The sequence below is a fragment of the Thalia democratica genome, unplaced genomic scaffold (genome assembly GCF_965202585.1).
Source record: "Thalia democratica unplaced genomic scaffold, ktThaDemo2.hap1.1 HAP1_SCAFFOLD_835, whole genome shotgun sequence".
In the NCBI taxonomy this organism is placed as follows: Eukaryota; Metazoa; Chordata; class Thaliacea; order Salpida; family Salpidae; genus Thalia; species Thalia democratica.
In genome coordinates, this window is record NW_028139795.1 from 12978 (window position 1) to 37705 (window position 24728).

A 24728-nucleotide genomic window follows, 5' to 3' on the forward strand; every position below is an offset into this window, starting at 1 on the left:
AAAATTAATATCTAAAAGCTTGATAGCAAAATAAATTCAAAATAGGTCATGTGATACTCACAACTTATCTAATGTATTTTTTTAACAACATTTATGCTTATCATTTTGTAGTGGTCTACCGGATCCGGCCATTTTTTGCTGGGATCCAAATTCGGCTGGATCCTATTTAAAAAAAAATCCAGTTCCGGATCAGACCGGAATCTAGCTGAGACTTGGATCCAGTTAATTTGGAAAAAAAAACTTTGTTTTCCGCGGTAAGTTTCTTTCAATTTTATCTACAAAGATTATGTTGTTTTTAATGTTTAATATATATGAAGTTAGTCAAGCGAAACAAACTAATTAAATATAAGTTAATTCAATCATTTGTTGTAAACATACAGGTACATAAATCCATTAAAGTAAAAATAAGGAATTGTTAGTTTAAAGTTTCTTGCAGATTAAATTCTTCTCAAAGAACAAAAAATAAAAGTCTAAAATAGTATACTTAAATCAAATTAAAAAGCATACCCATAAAAAGTATTAAAGACGTGTTTTATCTTTTTATGGGTATCCTTAAAAATCTGAAATCTATAACTTAGTTTAACATCTATAACAGTTTAATTAAGTTTTTTTTAAAACATACGATTATAACAAAAGTTCAAAATAAGATATTTAAATCAAATTCAAAAGGATATCCATAAAAAGTAGTTATAAGTATACCTTATTTAAATAAACTTTGTCGTTTTTTTACAATTTTGGCTTGTGTATAGTTTTTTTATGGGTATCCTTTTGATATTTAACATCTAAAACAGTTAAAGAAGTTTTGAAGTCATTTTAATTAAATTAAAGTTTTAAGAATTTGAAAAATTTTATGAAAAAATATACATAAAAAGACTTTTTTAAAACGATTAAACAGAAAACTAGAAAAAATAGGTCACGTATAATTGTACAACTTTTCAAAAGGATCCCCATAAAAAGTAAATTTTTATGGATGTCCTTAAAAGGATGTCCACAAAATGACTAACCCATTCAAAAATACAAACTATAAATACGTCGAACCTTTTAAATAAAATTTGTAATTATTAACCTATCAGGAATTTAGTTTTGAGCAAACACACAGTAGCTTAAATGTTCAAATTCTGCTAAAGGTAATGTTTGTTGTTTGAGCAAACACACAGTGGCTTAAATGTTCAAATTCTGCTAAAGGTAATGTTTGTTGTTTGTGTGTAAATACTCTTTTATAATTCTTAAAGTTTAACTTATTTTGACTAAGTAAAGTTACTTTTATAGTCTAGTAGATTTTTTAAATTTTAGTTTTTGTTTTAAAAAGCGTTACCTGATTTTTGTGTAAACTCTATTTTTAACTTTTATCAGCTTTAAATTTTTATGCTATAAGTTAAGTCAGTTGTTTAACATAATACTTTGATTTAAATATTTTTAGCAAAGTATGAGTGTCTCAATTTGTATTTTAGTTCATTTCTACGGTTTTTCTATAATTATGTTTTGTAAATTAGTCATTTCATAAAAGTCTTTTTATGGGTAACCTTTTGAAATTTAACATCTAGAATAGTTAAACAAGTTTTTAAAGTCATTTACTATTAAATTAAATTTTTAGGAATTTGAACAACTTTATGAAAAAATATACGTAAAAAGACTTTTTTAAACGATTTAGAATTCAATGATTTAAAAAACTAGAGTGAACCTTTTTGAAAAAAAAAAAGTTTTTAAAACGCAAGCATTATTTTCTATGTTTTTAAATCTAAACTATTTAAATACATTTATATATCTCTTAAATACACACTTCTTAGTTACGCATTTCCTATTGAGTACAAATTTTACTTAAAAAACATAATTTTCATAATAAAAATAATTTTAAATTTTAAAGTTTTTCTACCATTACGGAATAAAACAAAAAGTTTTTTTTTCGTTATTAAAGCAATTGAACGACGCGTAAAAAGAAAAGTTACTAAAATACTAATAAACAAGCGAAGACACCTAAAAAAAAACCCAAAATATAGAGTGTTCCAATTTGCACCTTCTTATGTAAAAAGAAAAGGTAAAGAAAATAGCGACCAGTTTATTGTACATTAATATTGTTACGAATGAAATATGTTTATAAAAGTTGCATAAAATCTATACTTTAGTACCATCTTATTGCAAGACAAACATTTTTTTCCTTATAAACTTTACTAAAAATTCTAAGCGCTTTTGAAATTTACAAACTCCCTAATCAAAATGCTATACATTCACTAGTTAACCAAACATAGAATAAATAGAGTGAACTAAATCATTTGTAAAAAACACAACTAATTAAAACGACAAGCAATTAACAAAAACGGATTTTTTTTTTAAACAATTAAGACAAAATTGATTATTTAAATATATTAATAGTTACTCTTGATCCTTTATCAACTATTAATATATTTAAATAATACTTTTTTGTTAATTACTTGTCGTTTTAATTAGTTATGTTTTTTTACAAATGATCCAGTTCAAACTATTTATTTTATGTTTGGTTAACGAGTGAGTGTATAGCATATTGATAAGGGAGTTTGTAAATTTCGAAAGCGCTTAAAACTTTTAATAAAGTTTAGAATGGAAAAAGTTGTTTGTCTTGCAAAAGATGGTACTTAATAACATTTAAAGGTCTAACTATATCTGAAATCTATACTTAAACATAATTTTTAAAAGAAAATTTCACACAGTGAAATTATATTAAATATGCTAAAAAAAATATTTTTATTAATATATTGTTCTTTGAGAAGATATTTTTTGTAATTGATAAGTGAGTTAGCAACCAGTAGTTAAAAGGAAAAAACTTATGAAATTTTTAAGAGGGTTGCTTTGAAATTTTAGTTGTATATACTTTTTTTACTAAAAACTTACTTAATCTCTATACTAAATTGCAACATTTTTGTTCTAAAAACTTTAAATATAAGATACACTAAGTCTTCAAGTAAAAACCAATAATAATTTTTTTAATTAGTTTTAAAAAATTAACTTCTTCAACCTTTATCAATAAACACAAAATATATAACAAACTTTTATAAAAGACTTTACATAAACACTTGTTTAAAAAATTAAATAACTCAATAATTCCAAGAAAAATTATTTTTGTAATTTAATTTTTGTTTTTGAGGATTTTAAATAATTTGGTAATATTAGAGACTTTTGACAAACCTAGCTATTTTTTTATAAAACTTAGAACAGGACTTTTTAATAACGCACTTTTGGGGTGTGTTCAAAAAGTGTACTCAAAAAGAAGACAACTATACTCATGTTAAGACTTTGTGACTTAATAACTTCACATAAAGGTTTCCAAAACTTATTTTCATAATGTTAGTAAAAAAAAAATAATGCTAACTTGTTTTATATTCCAATTTTGTTAGCTAATTACTCATTTAATTTTTATGGTCAAAGATAGTTTAGAAATTTCTAAAAGATCCTTCATTTGGTATTTAAATACATTCTCTCATGGTCAGTTGACATTGATTGATGAAAATAACATTGAATAAAAAATTTCAGAAAGCAATTACCTTCATCTTTTAGTATCAAAGGATATAAAAACATTTCATATTAAAATAAATAAAATTAAAAAATACATATAAAAATAAAAATGTATTCTTTTTAAACAGAAAAATGATATTTTTTATTTAGTGAATATTTTTTGTATTCTATTTTTTTTTGTATAATATTAATATTTTTTTGAAATTGAACAAACAAAAAAGATTATTCTTTAGCTTTTTATTCAAACGACTAAGGTTAGCGCCAAAAGTTAAAAATGACTTTTGTAAAAAAAAATTATAATGTTGTAAAGTTGTTTGATGACTAAGATAAAGCAAAACAACCTAAAAAGTATGTTACAAATTTACTTTAAACAGACCTTTGAAAGCTTTTTTCAAGTAACAATACTTTTAACCTACTTATAAACAAATTAAAAAAATTAACAGTTTTAAAAGGAACTGTGAAAAGTAATCTAAAAACTATATTATACACCAAAATTTTACAAAGCTTCTAAAACTTATTTTAAAAAAGTTTTTATTTTATTATTAAAAAATTATTAGCTATAATTTTTTGTTAATAGATAAGTCTGCCTACATATAAACTGCAAAAATGTTTTTTGTTTGTAAAAAAATTGACCGATAAACCATTTTATTGATTCAGACTGACGTATTATTTTTGAGTGAATTGGAAGTGATTCATTAGAATTTTGTGTAATTTGTTATTGAAATGAGCAGTGTAAGCATTGTTTATTTTAACATTGTGTATGTGTTTGACATATTTAGACAATTTTAGAAAATAATAAACTAAGTAGTTCTTTTTATAAGTATTATTTTTAGTTTACAAACTTCAACTTTGTTAAACCAAAAATAGGCACATTATTATTTTTTGTAAGCCTAAGGTTTTACAAATGATATATCAGATAATATGTCAATTACTTTTCCTAGGTTTTTTTTCAGCTTTAACATATCATGCTTTATTACTTATCAAGTCAGTAGTTTTATTGATTTTTTTATGGGAAATAAAGTGTATTACTTACTTATCATGTTATACTTTTAATTCCGTAAGAAGTTAAGCCAGGGGTCGGCAGCCTTATGTAACTCGCGGGCCAAATTTCCTTGGAAAAATTGCTCGCGGGCCACACTATTTAGAAAAAAAACCTTTGAGTGCCGCATTTATCTAGAAAGATTTCTAGTAATCAGTAGAAAATATTATTTAAGATGAAAAATATGATAAGTTAAGCAATTTTAAGGCACTAATAAAGATTATTTATTGTATTAAGAGCCTAACTGTAAGTCTTATTACAAAACTTTAGTTTTTATTGGTAAAAAAAATGTTGATTTTTGGCTAAAAAGGAGCTCGCAGGCCGCAGATTTTGACTTAAAGGGCCGCATTTGGCCCGCAGGTCGCAGTTTGCCGACCCCTGAGTTAAGCTATAGATAGTCTAAAAATTTATTTCAAAAAAAATCTAAAACTATTAATATCAACATAGTATATATGAGAGAAAAAAAAAAGATTTTATTTAATTTTAAACTTGTATCAGCATGTTTAATATTTCATTTAATAGGCTATGGTTTATCTGAGTAAAAAAGATTAAAATTTCAAGAAAAGTTCTATTTGAACCAATTTTATTTAGTATATAGTATTTAGATTTTTTATTTATGACTTAAACAGGTTATTTTTCATTTACCTAATCATTTTGATAGTAGTAATGTACTGAAACAAATCATAACTAAGGATAATAAATATATAATCTTACGTATTATCGATATTGATTATATACGACGCCTTCGGCTAAAATTTAAGCACTAATTTAAACTGTTTGTGTAGTTATAATTTTTTTTCTTAAAGTAGTTAAGTTTGTTTTAGCTTGGTTTTTAAGATCTACGTTAAATTTTTGTATAAAACATTAATATAAAACAACACTGCATTTAGTATTATTCTTACGCTTTTTAAAACTTTTTTGAATAATATTATTTAGATTAGAAAAGTTACAGAAATATTTTTCTTAGTTACTTCATTTATGAAAAAAAACCAACTTTAAATGTTTTTTGTGAAACAAACCTTACAGAGCTACAATTTTTTTTAACAAGTGTAGCTTGACTTTTAAGTTTTAAAAATTAAAATAAAACACATATTAGTTTTAAAGTGATGCAAAAAAAGCTTTTTATTTTAATATCAAATAAGTTTATCGTAATGGAGTACTAAAAAATTTAGTTCCTATATTCTAGTAAGATATAAAACTAAATAAAAAAACTATAAAAAAGTTATACAATTTTTATATTTGTTACAAACTTAAATAAAAGAAAAGTTAATTCAAAAAATAGATATATATCGTAGTAAAAGTTACATCATTCATGTTTTTTTAACACATACTTAAAAAATTTGGTATGTTTTTAAGTGAATTTATTCTTTGCTGTACTGTTTTTAACAACATAAAATATTTTTAGTAATTTTTAGCTTTTAAATTCAATAGAAACAACTTTAGCTATTTTTAAAAACTTTAGGTTGTTTAAAAAAATCCTACGAAGTCAGAAAAAAGTATATAAATTGAATAAATTTTAAAAGTTTGTCTTTAAGTTAAATTTTTTCTTAAATAAAGTAACTACAGTTAAATTAACTGTCTAAAAAATAGAAATGTGTTTCGCATTACCTAGTTTTGTAACTATCTGTTACTATGAGTCATGCAACTTTTTAACCTATACTTCAACATACAGTGAATCCTTCAAAAATTTTTACTAACATTACTCAGACTTTTTACCTTGTTAGTTATTGAGCAAATTGCAAAAGCTTTAGGTTAACAATAAACTTTGTAGTTTTTCTCCTTGGTAAGCTAAACTTGTAATTTTTATTGTAGCTACATAGATTGTAGCAGCATTCCTTTGCAGACATGTAGCTTTTGTTGACATATTACAAATATTATAAGTAATATATCTGATTTGAAAAAAGTATTTGAGAATATGAAACTTGCTCTTCAACATTTATTTATTATCGCATAATATTAAAAATTGTTTAACATCCTCACAAAAAGAGCATTTGAAAAATAAAGTTACTTGCTAGGAATATATAATATATATAAAATAGTAATATAGTAAATAATTAAATAAATATTTGAATCATTTTCTAGTAATTTATAACTTTATTACACAAAAACATGGTAACAGTTTTGGAAAGTTAGATCATATACGATGTTGTATTTATTTCTTAATAATATTTTATAAACCTCCTTTTTTATATAGTTTTATTAATTTTTACATTTTTTATATTTATATAAATTTCTTAACTACTTTTATTAACTAATTGGTGTTAGAAAATATTTTTTTATGATAAGTTAGTAATCTTAAAATGCTTATAAAATTAAGGTGCAAAGCTAGCCAGATTTTTTACAAAACAAATAAACACTGTAGCGAATGATCAAAATAACGTTTTTTTGTTCTAATTTAATTGTATAGTGTAAATGTGTTTTAGAAATGACAAACTATTTAAAGCTATTTTAGAATTTTTCATTTATAGAAAACTATGGACTTTTCGTTAAAAATAAGAAACTCTTTTATTTGGATCGTGTACAGTTTGTTATGCTTCAGTTTCGTAACAATGTATAAGCTAAACTATTTTTATATATCAACGAAAAGTACAGAACTGAGGTAAGTAAATATTTTTTCAGTTTTTTTGAAAATTTTAGTAAATAGTTACCGACATTCAAATTAATATTAAATTTTTTTTTTATAAAAATAGTTTAAAGCCGTAAATAAACAGTATAAGTTTTATTTGTACAACACATTCATATTAACACCCTAAAAGTTTAAAGTTATTGAAATCAAAAATCAAAATAAACTGTATAAAGCCTTATAATAAGTTTTTGCCCTTGTTTTGAATTAGAAATTTATAAAAATAATAATTTTTTACTAATCAAGCAGCATTCTTTCAACTTTCAACTACTTCTAATCTGCTCTTATAGAGAAACAACGAATTTACTTTATTTCAGATTAATGAACAAGGAACTCATAAACACTAATATAGATTATGAAAACAAAAGCATAACTTATGCTGTAACTACAGAAGAGAAAAATAAAACAAAACCTTTTACAAGCAATCATCCATACGCAACAAAATATATTTTAGAACCTGATGTCAATTTAAACCCTTTGTGTGAAAAGTCTTGTAATATTAGTAAAAGTTAGTGAAAGTTCTGCAAGAAGATGTTAATAAAATTTTGTTGTCAATTTTTCTAAACTTAAAAAAATAGGTTTTAAATAAAAATAAATTCTCGCTAATAGCGTTTAGTAACATGAATTTTACTCTATGAAACTAACAAAAAAGCTCTGTAAAGTTTTAAATATAGTGCTAGTCACTTTTAGATTGTTTTGTTGTAGTTTGCTAAAGTAAGTAAAAAAGTAGTATAATAATTTTAAAAACTTAAGAAATAATAAAATAAAACTTAGATTAGTATTTAAGTTTAGATGCAAGATTTTAAACAGTCATTTTTAATTTAAAAGACAACTAATACTTTTTTTTTCAGTATAACGACTTCGAAAAATAAGTTATTTAAATTTTTATGTTGTAAACAGCTTTTTGTCACTCAGTACAACTGATTTTTAAGAATAAAAGTAACTTGTACAAAAATCATAGGCTTCCGTTTTTATCAATTACTTAGCTCCGAATATTAATGCATTAATAAAAAACTACACAATATTTGACGAAGTAGTTGCTCAATGTATAGAAACAAGTTGTTTTAAACAACTAATAATTTAAAAAAAAATTTACTAATAAAGAAAAATAATTTTCAGCAATTATAATTTAAGCAAAAAATTATGAATTATACTTTTTTTACTAATGTTTTTAAAATTACAATCTAAAAATAAGAAGATTAAAATGTAAATTTAGACGGTTTTGTTATATTAAGAAAAATAAGAAAAAAATTTTAATTAACACAAACAGACTTTAATTGGACAATGGTAACCTTCATCAAGTCGACGGCCAGCAACATACAGCGGCGGATGTTCATAAGAAGAACATGGGCTGGGATAAGGTACACAAACTCCGGTCAGTTTTTGTATATTTTTGTTGTTGGAAAACCCGCAGATAATCAGACATTGAAGTTCGTGAAAGAAGAGTGGAGTCGTCACCATGACATTCTTTTGTTTGATGGTCCGGACGACTACATGTTAGTTATACAAGATGATTAATGAACTATTTATCTAAAATTATTTTACTTGAAAATATTATTTAATAATACAGATAATATTAATATACCATTTTACTTGTTCATAAAACTAAAGAATGCGTGTTTTTTTTTCCTTTTCTCACTTGTAGTTATTAAAGATAAAGACATTGGAAAGTCTCCCATAGCCTAGACTTCTGTGTGCCGTGAGTGAAGCTAAAGATAACATAAATTTTTAATCGTGTTATTTAGCTTTAAACATTTCAATAGTTTTTTAGACTTTAGTATTTTTTACCAAACATTAAAAAACAACTTAAAATTACTAATAAGAGTCGATAGTAAAACAACTTAATTATTTACACTATAACTACTTTAATAATAACTTTGTTGTCATTGTAGGCATATTAGGAATAAAACGTTAGCTGGAATGCAGTGGGCATCGTCCAACTTGCCGAATGATTATTACTACTCCTCATGCGATGACGACTTTATGGTGGACGTGGCCGTGTTTGAAGACATAATCAATTGGAATATAAGAAACACTATAACAAGAAAGTGGCCGCTGTTTCCTTTCGTCTGCGTTTTTGGCATGGCCAAGCCTCACATTGTCCGAGAAAGCAACAACAAATACTACGTCCCCTTTGATGAGTATTCCTGGGACGCCTGGCCAAGATCTTGTCTTGGAGGGTTTTATTCGAGCCAAGTCGGAACAATATCTAAAGTTTGGGATCACTCGAAAGACGAAGTCTTGGTGCGAATGGACGATGTTTGGGTGACCGGAGTTTTGAGGTTGAAACTAGGAATGCCTGATTATGCCGTCATAGATCCCGAACAAAAGGCTGCACACCATTTCTACGGGTTTAGTGGAAAGGGAAGTCCTAGAGATCATGATTTCATGCAAGACGAGTGGGAGAAATACTACGCCTTAATTAAAAAACGTGAACATTGCTTTTGCAGATATTAATTACACTTATACAACTAGATTGCTGAAGATTTTAAAACATTGGTTTAGTTTGAATTGCTAAAGAAATTATTTTTTTTAGATTAACTTTAAATGTGACTAATCGTAAAAAAACTTATGAGTCTGTAATAAGGCTTTAAAATTCTAAAATACAATTAAAAGCTTACTTATTTTTTTGATAAAAACAGCAATTCTTCAAAGCGAGTTGTACATTTTTGATTTTAGTTTTTGAAAATGGTTTGCAAAATAGTTTTAACGAAAAAGTCTCAGGCTAAAAAGAGATGTTTTAAGTTGTTAGCATGTTTTGTTTTATTAATTCTTACTTTAGTACGACTTTAAAATATACATTAAAGTTTATTTAACAACATTAAACAAGTTTTAAATTTATATTTAAAAGACACTTTAAAAAATAATAACTCTTTTTAATGATTTCTTTAAAGGTCGATTCAACATTTTTATTTATTTCGGTAGATGTAGGAAAAACTTATATCTTTATAAAACTACCTGTGTTCTCTATTTTAATGAAAAAAATAAAACAAAGGGTTCATATTTTTTTAAGTTTGCATTTAAAGAAGTATTATACAGCTTAATATTACTTTGAAAATGTTTTAATTATTGTTTTACTTATCAAAATATTTTTGTTAAAAGCTTCTTCGTTTTAATTTTTAGTTACGTTTCACATTCATTTCTGATTTTTGTATTAAGAAATTTTATGTAAAAGTTGTGATTTTTTTAACTTATGTTTGATTTTTATTATTTTATTTATTTATTATTATATTTTAATTTATTGAATTATTTTATCTTATAGACCAATATTAATCAATCATGTTTTGGTTAATTTAGTTTTGTGTTTAAATCAGTTTTTTTTTACTTGTATAATCAAAACTCATGGAGAAAGTTTTTGTTTATCTTAAAATTTCTAGTAAAGGTTGTAATTAACGACAACAGTATTAAACTGAAAAAAAGGTTTAAATAGATAAATCGTATACATAAATGCTAGACATTGTGAATTATTTGCTGTACAATAAACTAAAACACCTCTTACAATAACATTGTTTGTCATAAAAGTAGTATTAAACTTCATAAACAAAACTCAATCTAGTTAGAATAACTTAGAGTCTTTTTAAATAACATTTTACAACTACTTTAGCTGCTACTGCCAAACGTCTTGATAAGTTTTCTTCAGTATGAGTATAGATATTTTTCTTCAATGAAACATTTTGTTTTATTTTCTGTTCTTAATTGTTTTAAAAAATGAGAAAATTATATACAGTAGTTCACTTTTTAAGGTTGCACTTCCTGTTGAACTCGCACTTTTTAAGCGAGAACGTCGTGTTTAAAGTGCAATTTTGTATTTTTTTATAATTAGCTTTAAAAAATTCCATTAGAAACAAACTGTTATTAAAAAAACATATTTTAATGAAATTAAACGAAAACAAACGAAAACTTTATAGAATTCTAGTAAATTTGCAGTAATATCCATAAAAAAATCAAAAATAAATGACAGTGCTGTTTACATCTAGAAATTTTTTAGTTAAATATGAATAAAAAAATTGTAAAAAGCCCCTAAGGTTACGCATAAAAAATATGAACCGTTTTATCTATATTAGAGTAATTTATTTTTAAATTATTTTTTTAAACATTGTTTATAAGGCAATGTTTAAAATTAAATTTATAAATGAAACTAAAAAAGTTGTAAATTTACTTTTAAGTCGATTATTTATAAAATGTTTATGTAATATTAGGTTGCTGTTTAGGTCTGGCAGACACTTTTTGTTGTTGATAAGCTTAAAAGTACTAAAATCAAAGACTTTTTGGCTGTGTTTATTAAATAAGTTTTTTAAGGGAGATACAATAACTTCTTTAACAATTAAGAAACATCTAATACTATAGATTAAAAAATATATATATATATATATTGTATAGAAAACAGAGATGATAAAGTCTATATGTTTTTAGGACGTAACAGAATATTAACAGAAAAGCTAAACATAACCAATTAAACAAAATTCTTCGAAATATATCATTAAAGTTGACCTATGCCGAAAATAATAACGCCTTTTAACATACAGTACACAAATAACGCTTTCTTGAATACTCCAGAAAGTATAGAAAAAAAGATAAACAATAAGTTATGTAGTTGACAAATATAAAAGATAATGCAAAAGGTAATGTTTGCTTAAAATGTTCAAAAAATAATCAAACTACAATTAGCTATAATATCAAACAGAATGATTAAAGTAATAGTTAAAAAAATTTGAAATTAGTATGGTATAAATTAAACTAGGAACGAGCTACTTTATAGTCAGTGGTAAAGGTTTATTATAAAAAATAAATCGCATACTCGATTTGCTAAAAAAGTTCATATGATAATCCATATGTTTTTATGATGATAAGTTCATAAGATCGCATATTTATGAATATTTATTCTGTAATACTTTTTTAATATTAAGGTGTGAAAGTTCAAATAAAAAAAAATATATAAATTTATTGTGTGTAATAAAAATAAAGTTAGAGTCACACTTTAAAATGTTTGATAGCGACTTGCAAAAAGTGTGTTTTTGCTTAAAATTAAGTTCCGGCCGAAAGATTTTTTTAGCTTCCTGATCCGGATTGCGGGCAGTGTGTTGCTTACCTCAAAGATTAAACTATATAAAACTACTTTGACTAAAAATTATTATTATTGATTTTAGTATTTTACATTACTTATTTTTTTAAATGTACTTACGGCGTAATTTAAAAGTAAAGAGTCATCATACAAAACCTAGTCTAGCTTAATATATTGTAAAACAACGTTCGTCCAAACACTTTTAAGTTATAAAAATAGAAAAAAGTCAAGCTCTTTTTATATTATTGTTTATCAATGTTTAGACGAACGAAATAATAGAAAACAGCAAACTCAAGACCGCTTTATTTGAAAAACAATAACTATTTTACAAATAATTTCCCATCTGATCTATAACTATGCAAATTAAATACCAACAAATCTTTTCCTACGTAATCAGTTACCACATAGTATTTCTTTTATGGTTGTACAACATAAATTTGTAATGTCAAGTTGTAATCAATAAAGTAAAATCCCAAAAAAATCAGTAATAAATGTTACAATACTGTTGTCAGATTTCAACCAATTCTTATTATTTTAATCAGAGAGTCAAACATTTTATACTTTATTGTTTATTAAATGATAAAAAAGCGCTAATTTTTTTAAGGATCTGGTGTACTAAAAGACATTTTGTTTATTTAGTTATGCTCCACGGATATATTTTTATGTCTTGTACAGAACCAATTAACTATCCTACAAAAAGTTCTAGCATTCTGTTTATACATATTCCATTGCTGAGATTAAAATGGAATTAATTTTTATACAAACATCTAAACAACAAATTTCTGCTTGAGTTTGAACCATGACACAGCCAAAAATGTGAGAGTTTAACCGGACTCAGCTAAATTGTGATTTATAAGCAGAAAACAATAATCTAATTAGTCTTTTGTTACTTTTAATGAAAGTTAACTTTGCTAAAATTTGTTTAAAAAAAATCCCAACTCGTATTCGAATAAAGTTCAAACACTTTTTATTTAAGTTACTTAACCTCTTGTGTTTTTTTTATAATTAATGCTCCTAAAAGCTTTTTTCGTGAGTACCATTACTTCATTTACTTTTTCTTTTTAATTAGTTCTGCGCCAACACAACAAATATCATCTTATATTACTTTAAAAAAATGAATTATCAATTGTACATAAAGATTTTATTTAAAGACTACTTTATTTTATAAAGAACACAAGCTGTCTTTACTGCTTGCTCTTTACCTTTTAATAGCTTGCTGTTTACCATTTTAATGTGTTCTGATCAATTTAGGTTACTATCTATCATTACTTCTAAACACTTTTAATTATTTTACCTCTTACAAATATTTTACCATTTTGACTTCAAAGTTTTTGATAATTTTACTAAAAAACTGTTTTAACATTATGAAATACTATACTTTTAGTATTATCTATGTTTGAATTAAGTTTACTTTCTTTAAACCATTTTGAGACTTTTTTTAGTTCAAGATTAAGTTAGACCCTGTCTTGTAAGTATGCATTTTTTAATTATTCTATTTAATAAGGTTTCATCTGCAAAACTTATAACTTTAAAGCTAGTATTGTTTTGTAGGCCATCAATGTACATAAGAAACAATAGAGGTCGTAGGACTGAACGTTGTGGTACTCCTACGTAAATTTTCCACATGTTGATTTATATTATACCTAAAAGATTAACAAACCGTTTTGTTTCAGCTTAATAAGATTTTATTAAGAATCAGATTTTTCCATTTAAACCATAGCATTCTAATTTGTTTAGAAAAACTCTTCTGTCGACACTGTCAAAAGCTTTACTTAAATCAAAAAATACCGAACAATTAAATTTTAATGGAACTTGGCCCGCAGATGAAAATGACCGGCCCGCAAAATTCATTATTACAAAACTTTTTATCATACTTTTAAAACCAAAACTGTAAGAGTTTAGTTTTAAAAACATGTCTAAAAATGGCATTTCAATTGAATGTATACTGATAGAAACCCAATTTTTCCTAATATTTTGTGTTGTTCTAACTTAGTTGGAGTATCTTTTAGTCAAAATACCCAAAGCAAAGTGTTTAATTAAATCTTATACTTTATACACCTACCTTTGTCAATTACCATGTCAAATCTATTTCCAATCTGACATGTCTCAATCTACATTTAAAGTTGTCAACTTAAGAAATTTTGTGAATTAGAAAGATTCAGAATTTGATCAACCGTATCCATATAATTAGATTCCAGCCAAAACCAAAATTTTAATTAAATTAGAATCCGAACGGATTTAGATTTTGGTTTAAAATTGTTATCCAGTCGGATCTCGATAATATTTTAAAATTAGGATCCGGGCGGATCCGGATATGAAAAGGCATTATCTGGATGGATCCGGATACTGGATTTGGTAAATCACTAATTCAAAATGCTCTGGCCCGCAAATGACCAATTTTTTTCTGATCTGGCCCGCTGAATATAAACGTTGCCCACCCCTAGGTTAGGGGTAACAGTGATAAAAAAAAATTATATATAGAAAAAAATTAAAAAAATACTAATATGATGAAGAATTTTTTTTTAATTAAAAATAAAAAACAAAAAAAAACTCGTGCAAAAATATCTCCGTGCAAAATTGTCTACTCGTGCGAAAATGTCTCTGTGCAAAAATGACCCTTCGTCCAAAAAGGTCTATGTGCAATTTTGATCCCTTGTGCAATTTAGTACGCTCGTGCAATTTTGACACCTACCCTATCAAATCCCTTTTACAAACTCAGACAAAACTATACTGGTAGAATGACTGATTGATTTATGATTAAAAGGTTGTTTGTCACTTTTTTAGTTATTTTATTTCTGTTAGATAATATTGAAATTGGTCTATAGTGACCTGGTATTTTTATAATTATGACTTTCAGATTAAATTACATCATTATTTTCCACTGACAAAAATAGTTGAAGTATATGTTAAAAGTTTATAAACAAGATTAACTTTTGAAAAGTCTGAAAGGATTCATCTATTATCCGGATTCAAAATGGCGTTATCCGGATACTGGATCTGTTAAATCACTAACTCGAAATGCTCCGGCCTGCCAAAGACAACAATTTTCCAGATCCGGCCCGAAAAAATCGTTGCCCACCCCTAGTATAGAACCTTCTTTTGCAAGCCTCTCCTATATTTTTGGCTAAAGTTTTACAATTATTTTATATTTCTTTGGAATTTTCATTAGTGTTAACAAACTTCGCCGGTGATCTTGCATGCGGGATAACGCTTGAGAGCAATGCTCTTTTTTACTACACTCCTTTGTTACAAAAAAAAAAGGTTCGAGCAGTAGAAAAGTGTATCTAGCCAGTTGCCGTTCTTTAGCTGTAATAGTCGAATCTTGATCGTTTTTATAGTTAGCCACGTAGTACCGGACACATGATTTTAGCTTTTTAGTTTCGCTAGCATAAGATATGTTGAGTTCCACCTTGTATCCACATCTTGAACAAGAAGCAAGGCTTTTTGTTTTGTTTGTGCTTTTTAATGATTCTTGCATTGTCTAGCAAAAAAAAACGTGAACATGATCCAAAGTAATATTCCAATTACTAAGCATATCCTGAATGTAATTACAAATGTTTTGACCAGTGTGCTCACCCTCCAATTCCCAGCAATGCCAAATACGATGTTTGCACTCAAATTGTCATTTAATTAATGCGCGATTAAAGAAATATATGATTAAAAGATAAATATCAATTAAAGGTCTCCACTTATTGCTAAAAAAAATGATACAACTTGAATTATTTTAAGAGTTTGTTTTCGTAACAATCTTCTACTCCAAAAAATAGAGCATCAAATAAAGTAAAGTTCCATTAAAAATTAATTAGGATTTTATTATTAACAGAACATTGTTTTGAAAATTAAATATTAAATTTTTTAAAGTTATAACATATATGTCATAAATTAATATTATCAATTAAATAAAGAAAATATATTTACATAAAAGTGTATAGCTAAAAGTATGGTAGCACCTGCTTCAATGTTACATATTAAAGTTAGATTTTTTTTTCTTTGTATAAATAATTGACCTTTGTATGAAAACTTTCAAAAAAAATACCTTATTATAACTGATATTTTTTTATTTTAAATATCAGGCTCTCCAAAAAAAACAATAACATGGTAATTTTTTTGTTTAGGAAAAAAGTAACGTAAAAAATATAAGTCCTACAATCCATGTTACAAGTCATTTATGCCACAATTAAATAAATAATAAATGACATCTAAATGGAGACTGATCACCATATCGGCCAAACAAAAGATACTTTAAACAATTAAATGGTCTTTGTAAACTAGACCTCCCGACTAAAAACTCTATAAAATTATCCAAAAAATATATATCATAAGTTTTCAAAATAACCTTAATAGAGATATTTAGAAAATAAAACCTGGTAAAGCCAGAGCTATACAGATAAAATTTCATTGAACTAAGGTGAACTGAGGTGACCTGAGGAAAACCTTACTAAAATGAAATAAATTGAATTACCTACAAGTATGTTCATTTTTTATATTCTCGTAAGAGATAAGCTAAAATGTTATTTGGACCGAAATAGGTTCATAGGAAAACAAAAGAAACTAAACATATGATAAGTAAGTAAGAGCGGTTATCTAAAAGCTGAGATTAAATACCTTAGCTATGTACTTAGTTTTATTTGAGACTCTAGCAAAAATAATTTATCATTGTTTTTGTACTGTGTGCAAAACACTAAATCAAAGTTGAAAAGATTTTTATAAGTGTAACAAAGCACTGTTTTATCAATTCAAGCGTGAAATCATTAATTAGGTTTACATTTAATTTGACTTTTTACAAACAATTGAGTAAAATTCGAATGTTTAAAGTGGTCTACCGGATTCAAAATTTCGGATTCGGCCGATTCCGAGTCTTATTTTTAAATTACGATTCGGCCAAAACCGAGTCCGAATCTTGGATTCCGTAGTTCACTACCAATTAGCATAATTAGGCTGTATTAATTACAGATAGATTAACAGTCTATAATTACAAGATTATAAATAAATTAATCAGTAGTTTAACTGAGATAAGCAAGCGTATAATTATAAAAACAAAACAAATAATAACTATAATAAAATCATAACAACTTATAAAGGTTAGGTTTATAAACTTACTGTTGCTTGCACAAATTAGGTTTAACGTTTTTATATTAAAATGTTCTATAAAACTTAGATGGTAATCATTACGTGCTTTACTTATAATTGAAAAAATACTATCACTATAACTGTTTGCTTAATCAGAATTGTTTAATAAGTGTTGGGCAATCGCCGATGACCTGACAGATGGTTTTTTCAAACCCATGTCCATCCAACTTCTAAGGGATTTTAAATATGTTGGTATCTTCTAATATGAAATCTCTTGGACGATATGCCGATATACACACTATCACAGTTGCTTATTTAAATTTCCAATTACTTAGAAGTTGGATAGACACAGGTTTGAAAAAATCATCTAAAAGGTCATTGGCGATCGCCTAACACTTATTAAACAATTCTGGTTGTGCAAAAAATTATAGTTCAGTTTTAAAGGTTTTTTGAGATACAAACCTTGCAGAGCTTCAATTTTTTAAACAGGTGTAGCTAGACTTTTAACTTTGAAAATTAAAATAAAACATAAACTAGTTTTAAAGTAATACAAAAAAATGTTTTCATTTTAAAATTAAAACGATCAAAAGTGTTTTAATCTAATAAAATACTAAAAACTTAAGTTCCTATATTCTAGTCAGATATAGAATTAATTATACAAATCTTCGATTAAATATATAATTTTCTTATTAATTACTAGTCTAATTTTAATTAATTTTAGTTTTTAATTAAGAAATTTAAAAAAAATAGTTAGGTAGAATAGTAAAGTTACAGCATTCTTTTTTTTTTGTTTGTTTTTAAAAACATAAATAAGTACTAATTTTAAGTTTTGATTTGTTTTTAAGTAAATTTATTCTTTTCTGTACTGTTTTCAACAAAGAAATTTTTTTTTAAGTATCTTTATCTTCTTATGATCAATAGAAACAACTTTTGTTATTTTTAAAACCTTTAGTTTCTTTAAAAAATCCTACTGAGTCATAAAAAAAGTTAAATAAACTACATAAATTTAATAAATTTAAAATATTTATCCTTAAGTTAAATTATTTTTAAAATAGAGTAAGTACAGTTAATTTAACCGTCTAAAAATAGAAATGTGTTTCGCATTACTGAGTTTTGTAAGTTTTCTTGCTTAAACTATCTGTTACTAAGAGTCATGCAACTTTTAAACCAATACTTAAACATACAGTAAATCCTCAAAAAGTTGATGTTAACATTACTCATATTTTTACATTGCTAATTATTGAGCAACTTGCAAAAGTTTTAGGTTAACCATAAACTTTGTAGTATTTCTCTTTGGTAAACTAAACTTGTAACTTGCATTGTAGCTACGTAAGGTAGTAGCAGCATTCTGCTGTAGCAGACATGTAGCTTTTGTTGACATATTACAAATATTACAACAAATACATCTGATAAAGTATATAGTTTACTTGTAAATTATTTGTAAATGTGAAACTTGTTCTTCAAAATTTACTTATTCTCGCATAATTTATTAAACCGTTTAACATCCTTACAAAAAGAATAGTTGAAAAATTAAGTTACTAGCTAGGAATGGCCTGTTTAAACGTTAGAAAAGAATAGATCAGTTCATTAAGCATCATTTATATAGTTTAAAACTCTTAAAAGAACTTTACTAATCTATATACTTGTAATAGTATATACTATTGTTACTGTAATTCTAAAAAGGGTTAGCTACATTGTAAAGTATTTAAAACTTTTCGTAAATTTTTTTTAACTGCAGCCTTATTTTTTGATTCGGTTTATGACTGAAAATATTTCTTTGATAAACATTATATATATAATTCATTAAACAAAATTTCTGCACAATTTAAAATGCAGATAAAAGTTTGACTAGATAAATATCAAAATAATGTTTAATTTATAAAACTATTTTGTTAAGTAAATATTTAAGAAACAGTTTTATGATGTGGTACAGATTAATTTGTTTTTATAAGTAAAGATAGTGTAGAAATAATGCTAACAATTTAAAAAAAAAAACTGTATATTAATTACGATAGAAATATAGATTTACTGAATTTTTCAAAAATTTACTTCTATTTTTATGTATTAATTAAGAGAAACACATTAAAATTATAAACAAAAAGAAATAGAGTTATTAAATTAATAATAGAATCATTGTCTAGTAATTAATAATTTTATAATACAAAAACATGGTAATAGCTTTGGAAAATTAGATCATTTACGATGGTTTAATTTATCTTTACAAAATATTTTATTGAACTCCAGTTTTATTTAGATTAATTAAGTTTTTACATATAATATATTTATATAGAGTTGTTTTACTACTTTTAACAACTAACTGGTGTTAAAAAATAAATTTATATGATAACTTAGTAATCTTAAAAAGCTCATAAGTTGAGCTATAAAACTAGCCGGACTTTTTTTTAATCTAAACACCATAGCTAAATATCAAAAAATATTTTTTTGTTTTAAGTTAATTGTATAGTGAAAAAATGTTTTAGAAATGACAAACTATTTAAAGCTCTTATATAATTTAACATTTATAGAAAACTATGGACTTTTCGTTAAAAATAAAAAAATGTTTTATATGGATTGTGTACAGTTTGATATGCTTCAGTTTCATAACAATGTATAAGCTAAACTATTTATATATACCAAGGAAAAGTACAGAACTGAAGTAAGTAAAAAAAATAGTTTTTTTTTCTCAGCTGTAGACAATAATTACCGACATTTAAATTAATATCTAAAAACTTTTCTTATAAAAATAGTTTAAAGCTGCAAATAAACTATATAAGTTTTACTTGTAAATACAGTCATAACCCTAAAGTTAAAAATTATTGAAATTAAAAGTTAAACTAAGCTATAAAAAGTCTTATAATAATCTTTTCCTTATCTTTTGAATTGAAAATAGATAAAATTATTATTTTTTTTACTGGTCAAGCAGCATTCTTTTAAATTTCAACTACTTCTTCTTTGTTCTTATAGAGAAACAACGAATTTACTTTATTCCAGATTAATGAAAAAGGAACTCATAAACACTAATATAGATTATGAAAACAAAAACATAACTTATAATGAAACTACAGAAGAGAAAAATAAAATGACAGGCAATCATCCATACGCAACAAAATATATTTTAGAACCTGATGTCAAATTAAACCCTTTTTGTGAAAAGTCTTGTAATATTAGTAAAAGTTAGTGAAAGCTCTGCAAGAAGATGTAAATAAATATTTGTTATTGATTTTTCTTAACTTAAGAAAATTGTTTTTTAGTAAAAATATCTTCTTGCTAATAGTGTTTAACAACTTTAACTTTACTCTTTGAAAATAGCAAAAAAGCTCTGTAAAGTTTTAAATTAAGTGCTAGTCACTTTTAGATTGTTTGTTGTAGTTTGCTAAGGTAAATAAAAAAGTATTGTAAATATTTTCAAAGCTTAAGAAATAATAAAATAAAATTTAGACTAGTATTTAATTTTAAATACAAGATTTTAAACAGTCATGTTAATTTTAAAGACAATTAATACTTATTTTTTTCCAGTATAACGACTTCGAACAATAAGTTGTTTAAAATTTTTATGTTGTAAACAACTTATTGTCACTCAGTACAACTGATTTTTAAGAAAAAAAAGTAACTTGTACAAAAAATGATAGGCTTCCGTTTTTTATCAATAACTTAACTCCGAATATTATTGCATTAATAAAAAGCTACACAATATTTGACGAAGTAGTTGCTCAATGTATAAAAACAACCAGTGTCGTCGCGTGGTCTTTTTTAGGGGGTGCTGCAGATTGACACTGTCAAATTAAAAAAATAACCTAGTTTGACAAATTAAATTTAAATCATAAAGGTAATATGAAAAAATAGCAAATTTTTCAGAAAAAAAAGTTGAACATATTTTTTGATTAAATAATAAATGAAATAATAAAAAAAAAATAAAAACACATACCTCTGACCCATGTATATCATCACCCTTTCTTAACAGCTATAGCTACTTTTTTTTTTTTATTACGTAAGTTTTTGTATTTGCACAATTATAAATTTAATAACTTAATTTTATGAGTTGTATTTCTAGTAATAAGAAAGAAAAAACATGTAAGCAACTTAAGAAAAACGATGTTGCCCCTGCTCGATATTTTCCTGTTTGAGTTGTTCCTGCTCGAGTTTTCTCTAATCGAATTTTCCATTTTCGAATTGCCCCTGCTTGAGTTTTCCTTGCTCGAGTTTTCCATGCTCGAGTTTTTCCTGTTCGAGTTGCCCCTGCTCGAGTTATCCCTGCTTGAATTGCTCCTGCTCAAGTTGCTCCTGCTCGAGTTGTTCCTGCTCGAGTTGCCTTGAGTATTCCCTCCTCGAGTTTCTTCTGTTCGATTTCAACTTCTTGTATAGTTCTCGCGTTGTAGTAACTTTTTAACAACGATCGTGATTTAATTCACTTGGTGCTGCAAGTTCATGCAGCTCCAAAATTCAGCTTTTCAACATTCTTTTTCATTAAAAACACAGATTAGCTGACACAGATTGACCTTGCAGCTCCAATTTTACAAACATTTTGAATATCAAGTATAAAAATCTGAAAAAAACTAATTTAGCTGGGAGCTTGATGACCTTCATTTGGCTGTACTTTTTGTACAAATTCCTGATGACATAACTTATTTTTTTTTGGTAATACAAAATTTTATATATCAATTTAAAGCTTAATTCCTTAACTTTAAAACAAAGTTACTTTGACGTAGTTTGGGGTTGTGCAGCTGAAGCAGGAGCCCATTTAAAGCAGCTAGTTTAAAGACTTAAATTTCTAATTCAAAAAAATTTAGAGTCGTTTTTCATTTTAAAGTGGAGCTACAGCTCCAGCGTTCCACCCCACGCGATGCCCCTGGAAACAACTAGAAATTTTAAAAAATCTCACTAATGAAAAAATTTAAGTTTCAGCAATTAAAATTTAAGCAAAAAATTATCAATTACACTTTTTGTTAATGGTTCTAAAATTACAAACTAAAAAAAAAAAGAATCAAATGTAAATTTAGACAATTTTGTTATATTAAGAAATATAAGAAAAAAATTCAATTAAAACAAACAGGTTTTAATTGGACAATGGTAACCTTCATCAAGTCGACGGCCAGCAACATACAGCGGCGGATGTTCATAAGAAGAACATGGGCTTGGATAAGGTACACAAACTCCGGTCAGTTTCTGTATATTTTTGTTGTTGGAAAACCTGCGGATAATCAAACGTTGAAGTTCGTGGAAGAAGAATGGAGCCGTCACCATGACATTCTTTTGTTTGATGGCCCGGACAACTACATGTTAGTTATACAAAATGATTAATAAACTATTTATTTAAAATTATTTTACTTGAAAATATTTTTTAATAATGAAGATAATATTAATACACCATTTCGTTTGTTCATAAAACTAAAGCATGCATGTTTTTTTTTTCATTTCTGACTTGTAGTTATTAAAGATAAACACCTTGGAAAGTCTACAATAGCCTAGACTTCTGTGTGCCGTGAGTCAAGCTAAAGATAACACAAATTTTTGATCGTATTACTTAGCTTTAAACATTTTTTTTAACACTAACTAGGTAACTTTAAATATAAAAATATGCTTTAAAATTTGCTTAAAAATTAAACCTTAGTGTAGCTCAAATTTAAAACTTAATATTTTTTAAGGCATTAGTAACTAGTTATCATTAATAAATTATTTAAAAATTTTCGTCATAATAAATTTCATAACTAGTTTAAAACCACTAATTTTTTAGGACCTTACACTACAAATAATAGTAAATTTTTAGATTTGAAGTACTAACGTTATACTATATTTATAGTTAAGTTATTACAATAATAATTATATACAAAAAAAGATTATCAAATTATTCTTGTTGTTAATAACGATTTATTTAATAAAATTATGATTTCTGGGATTTCCAATTTTTTTAGACTTTAATACTGTTTACTAAACATTAAAAATCAACTTAAAATTACAAATAAAAGTTGATAGTTAAACAACTAAATTATTTACTTTTAATTTACTTTAATGTTAACTTTGTTGTCATTGTAGGCATATTAGGAATAAAACGTTAGCTGGAATGCAGTGGGCATCGTCCAACTTGCCGAATGATTATTACTACTCCTCATGCGATGACGACTTTATGGTGGACGTGGCCGTGTTTGAAGACATAATCAATTGGAATATAAGAAACACTATAACAAGAAAGTGGCCGCTGTTTCCTTTCGTCTGTGTTTTTGGCATGGCCAAGCCTCACATTGTCCGAGAAAGCAACAACAAATACTACGTCCCCTTCGATGAGTATTCCTGGGACGCCTGGCCCAGATCTTGTCTAGGAGGGTTTTATTCGAGCCAAGTCGGAACAATATCTAAGGTTTGGGATCACTCGAAAGACGAAGTCTTGGTGCGAATGGACGATGTTTGGGTGACCGGAGTTTTGAGGTTGAAACTAGGAATGCCTGATTATGCCGTCATAGATCCCGAACAAAAGGCTGCACACCATTTCTACGGGTTTAGTGGAAAGGGAAGTCCTAGAGATCATGATTTCATGCAAGACGAGTGGGAGAAATACTACGCCTTAATTAAAAAACGTGAACATTGCTTTTGCAGATATTAATTACACTTATACAACTAGATTGCTGAAGATTTTAAAACATTGGTTTAGTTTGAATTGCTAAAGAAATTATTTTTTTAGATTAACTTTAAATGTGACTAATCGTAAAAAAACTTATGAGTCTGTAATAAGGCTTTTAAAATTCTAAAATACAATTAAAAGCCTACTAATATTTTTTTGATAAAAAACAGCAATTCTTCAAAGCGAGTTGTACATTTTTGATTTTAGTTTTTCAAAATGGTTTGCAAAATAGTTTTAACGAAAAAGTCTCAGGCTAAAAAGAGATGTATTAAGTTGTTAGCATGTTTTGTTTTATTAATTTTTACTTTAGTACGACTTGAGAATATACATTAAAGTCTATTTTACAACATTAAACAAGTTTTAAATTCTATATTTGAAAGACACTTTTAAAAAAATTATGACTCTTTTTAATGATTTCTTTAAAGGTCGATTCAACATTTTTATTTATTGCGGTAGATGTAGGAAAAACTTATATCTTTATAAAACTACGTGTGTTCTCTATTTTAATGAAAAAAATAAAACAAAGGGTTCATATTTTTAAAGTTTGCGTTTAAAGAAGTATTATACAGCTTAATATTACTTTGAAAATGTTTTAATTATTGTTGTACTTATCAAAATATTTTTGTTAAAAGCTTCTTCGTTTTAATTCTAAATTACTTTTCACATTCATTTCTGATTTTTGTATTAAGAATTTTATGTAAAAGTTATGATTTTTTTTAACTTTATGTTTGATTTTTATTATTTTATTTATTTATTATTATATTTTAATTTATTGAATTATTTTATCTTACAGACCAATATTAATCAATCATGTTTTGGTTAAATTAGTTTTGTG

At 25.6% G+C, this 24728-nt stretch overlaps 2 protein-coding genes across 2 annotated transcripts; both read left to right on the forward strand.

The window, feature by feature from the left end:
* The first annotated feature begins 8432 nt into the window (after positions 1–8432).
* LOC145847155 (beta-1,3-galactosyltransferase 5-like) lies at positions 8433–9605 on the forward strand. Its single transcript, XM_082953531.1, has 2 exons — positions 8433–8644; positions 9041–9605. The coding sequence occupies exons 1-2, from the start codon at positions 8433–8435 to the stop codon at positions 9603–9605; spliced, it is 777 nt and encodes a 258-aa protein (XP_082809657.1).
* An 11767-nt stretch (positions 9606–21372) lies between these two features.
* On the forward strand, positions 21373–23875 carry LOC145847154 (beta-1,3-galactosyltransferase 5-like). Its single transcript, XM_082953530.1, has 4 exons — positions 21373–21584; positions 22068–22105; positions 22331–22556; positions 23311–23875. The coding sequence occupies exons 1-4, from the start codon at positions 21373–21375 to the stop codon at positions 23873–23875; spliced, it is 1041 nt and encodes a 346-aa protein (XP_082809656.1).
* The last annotated feature ends 853 nt before the right edge of the window (positions 23876–24728 follow it).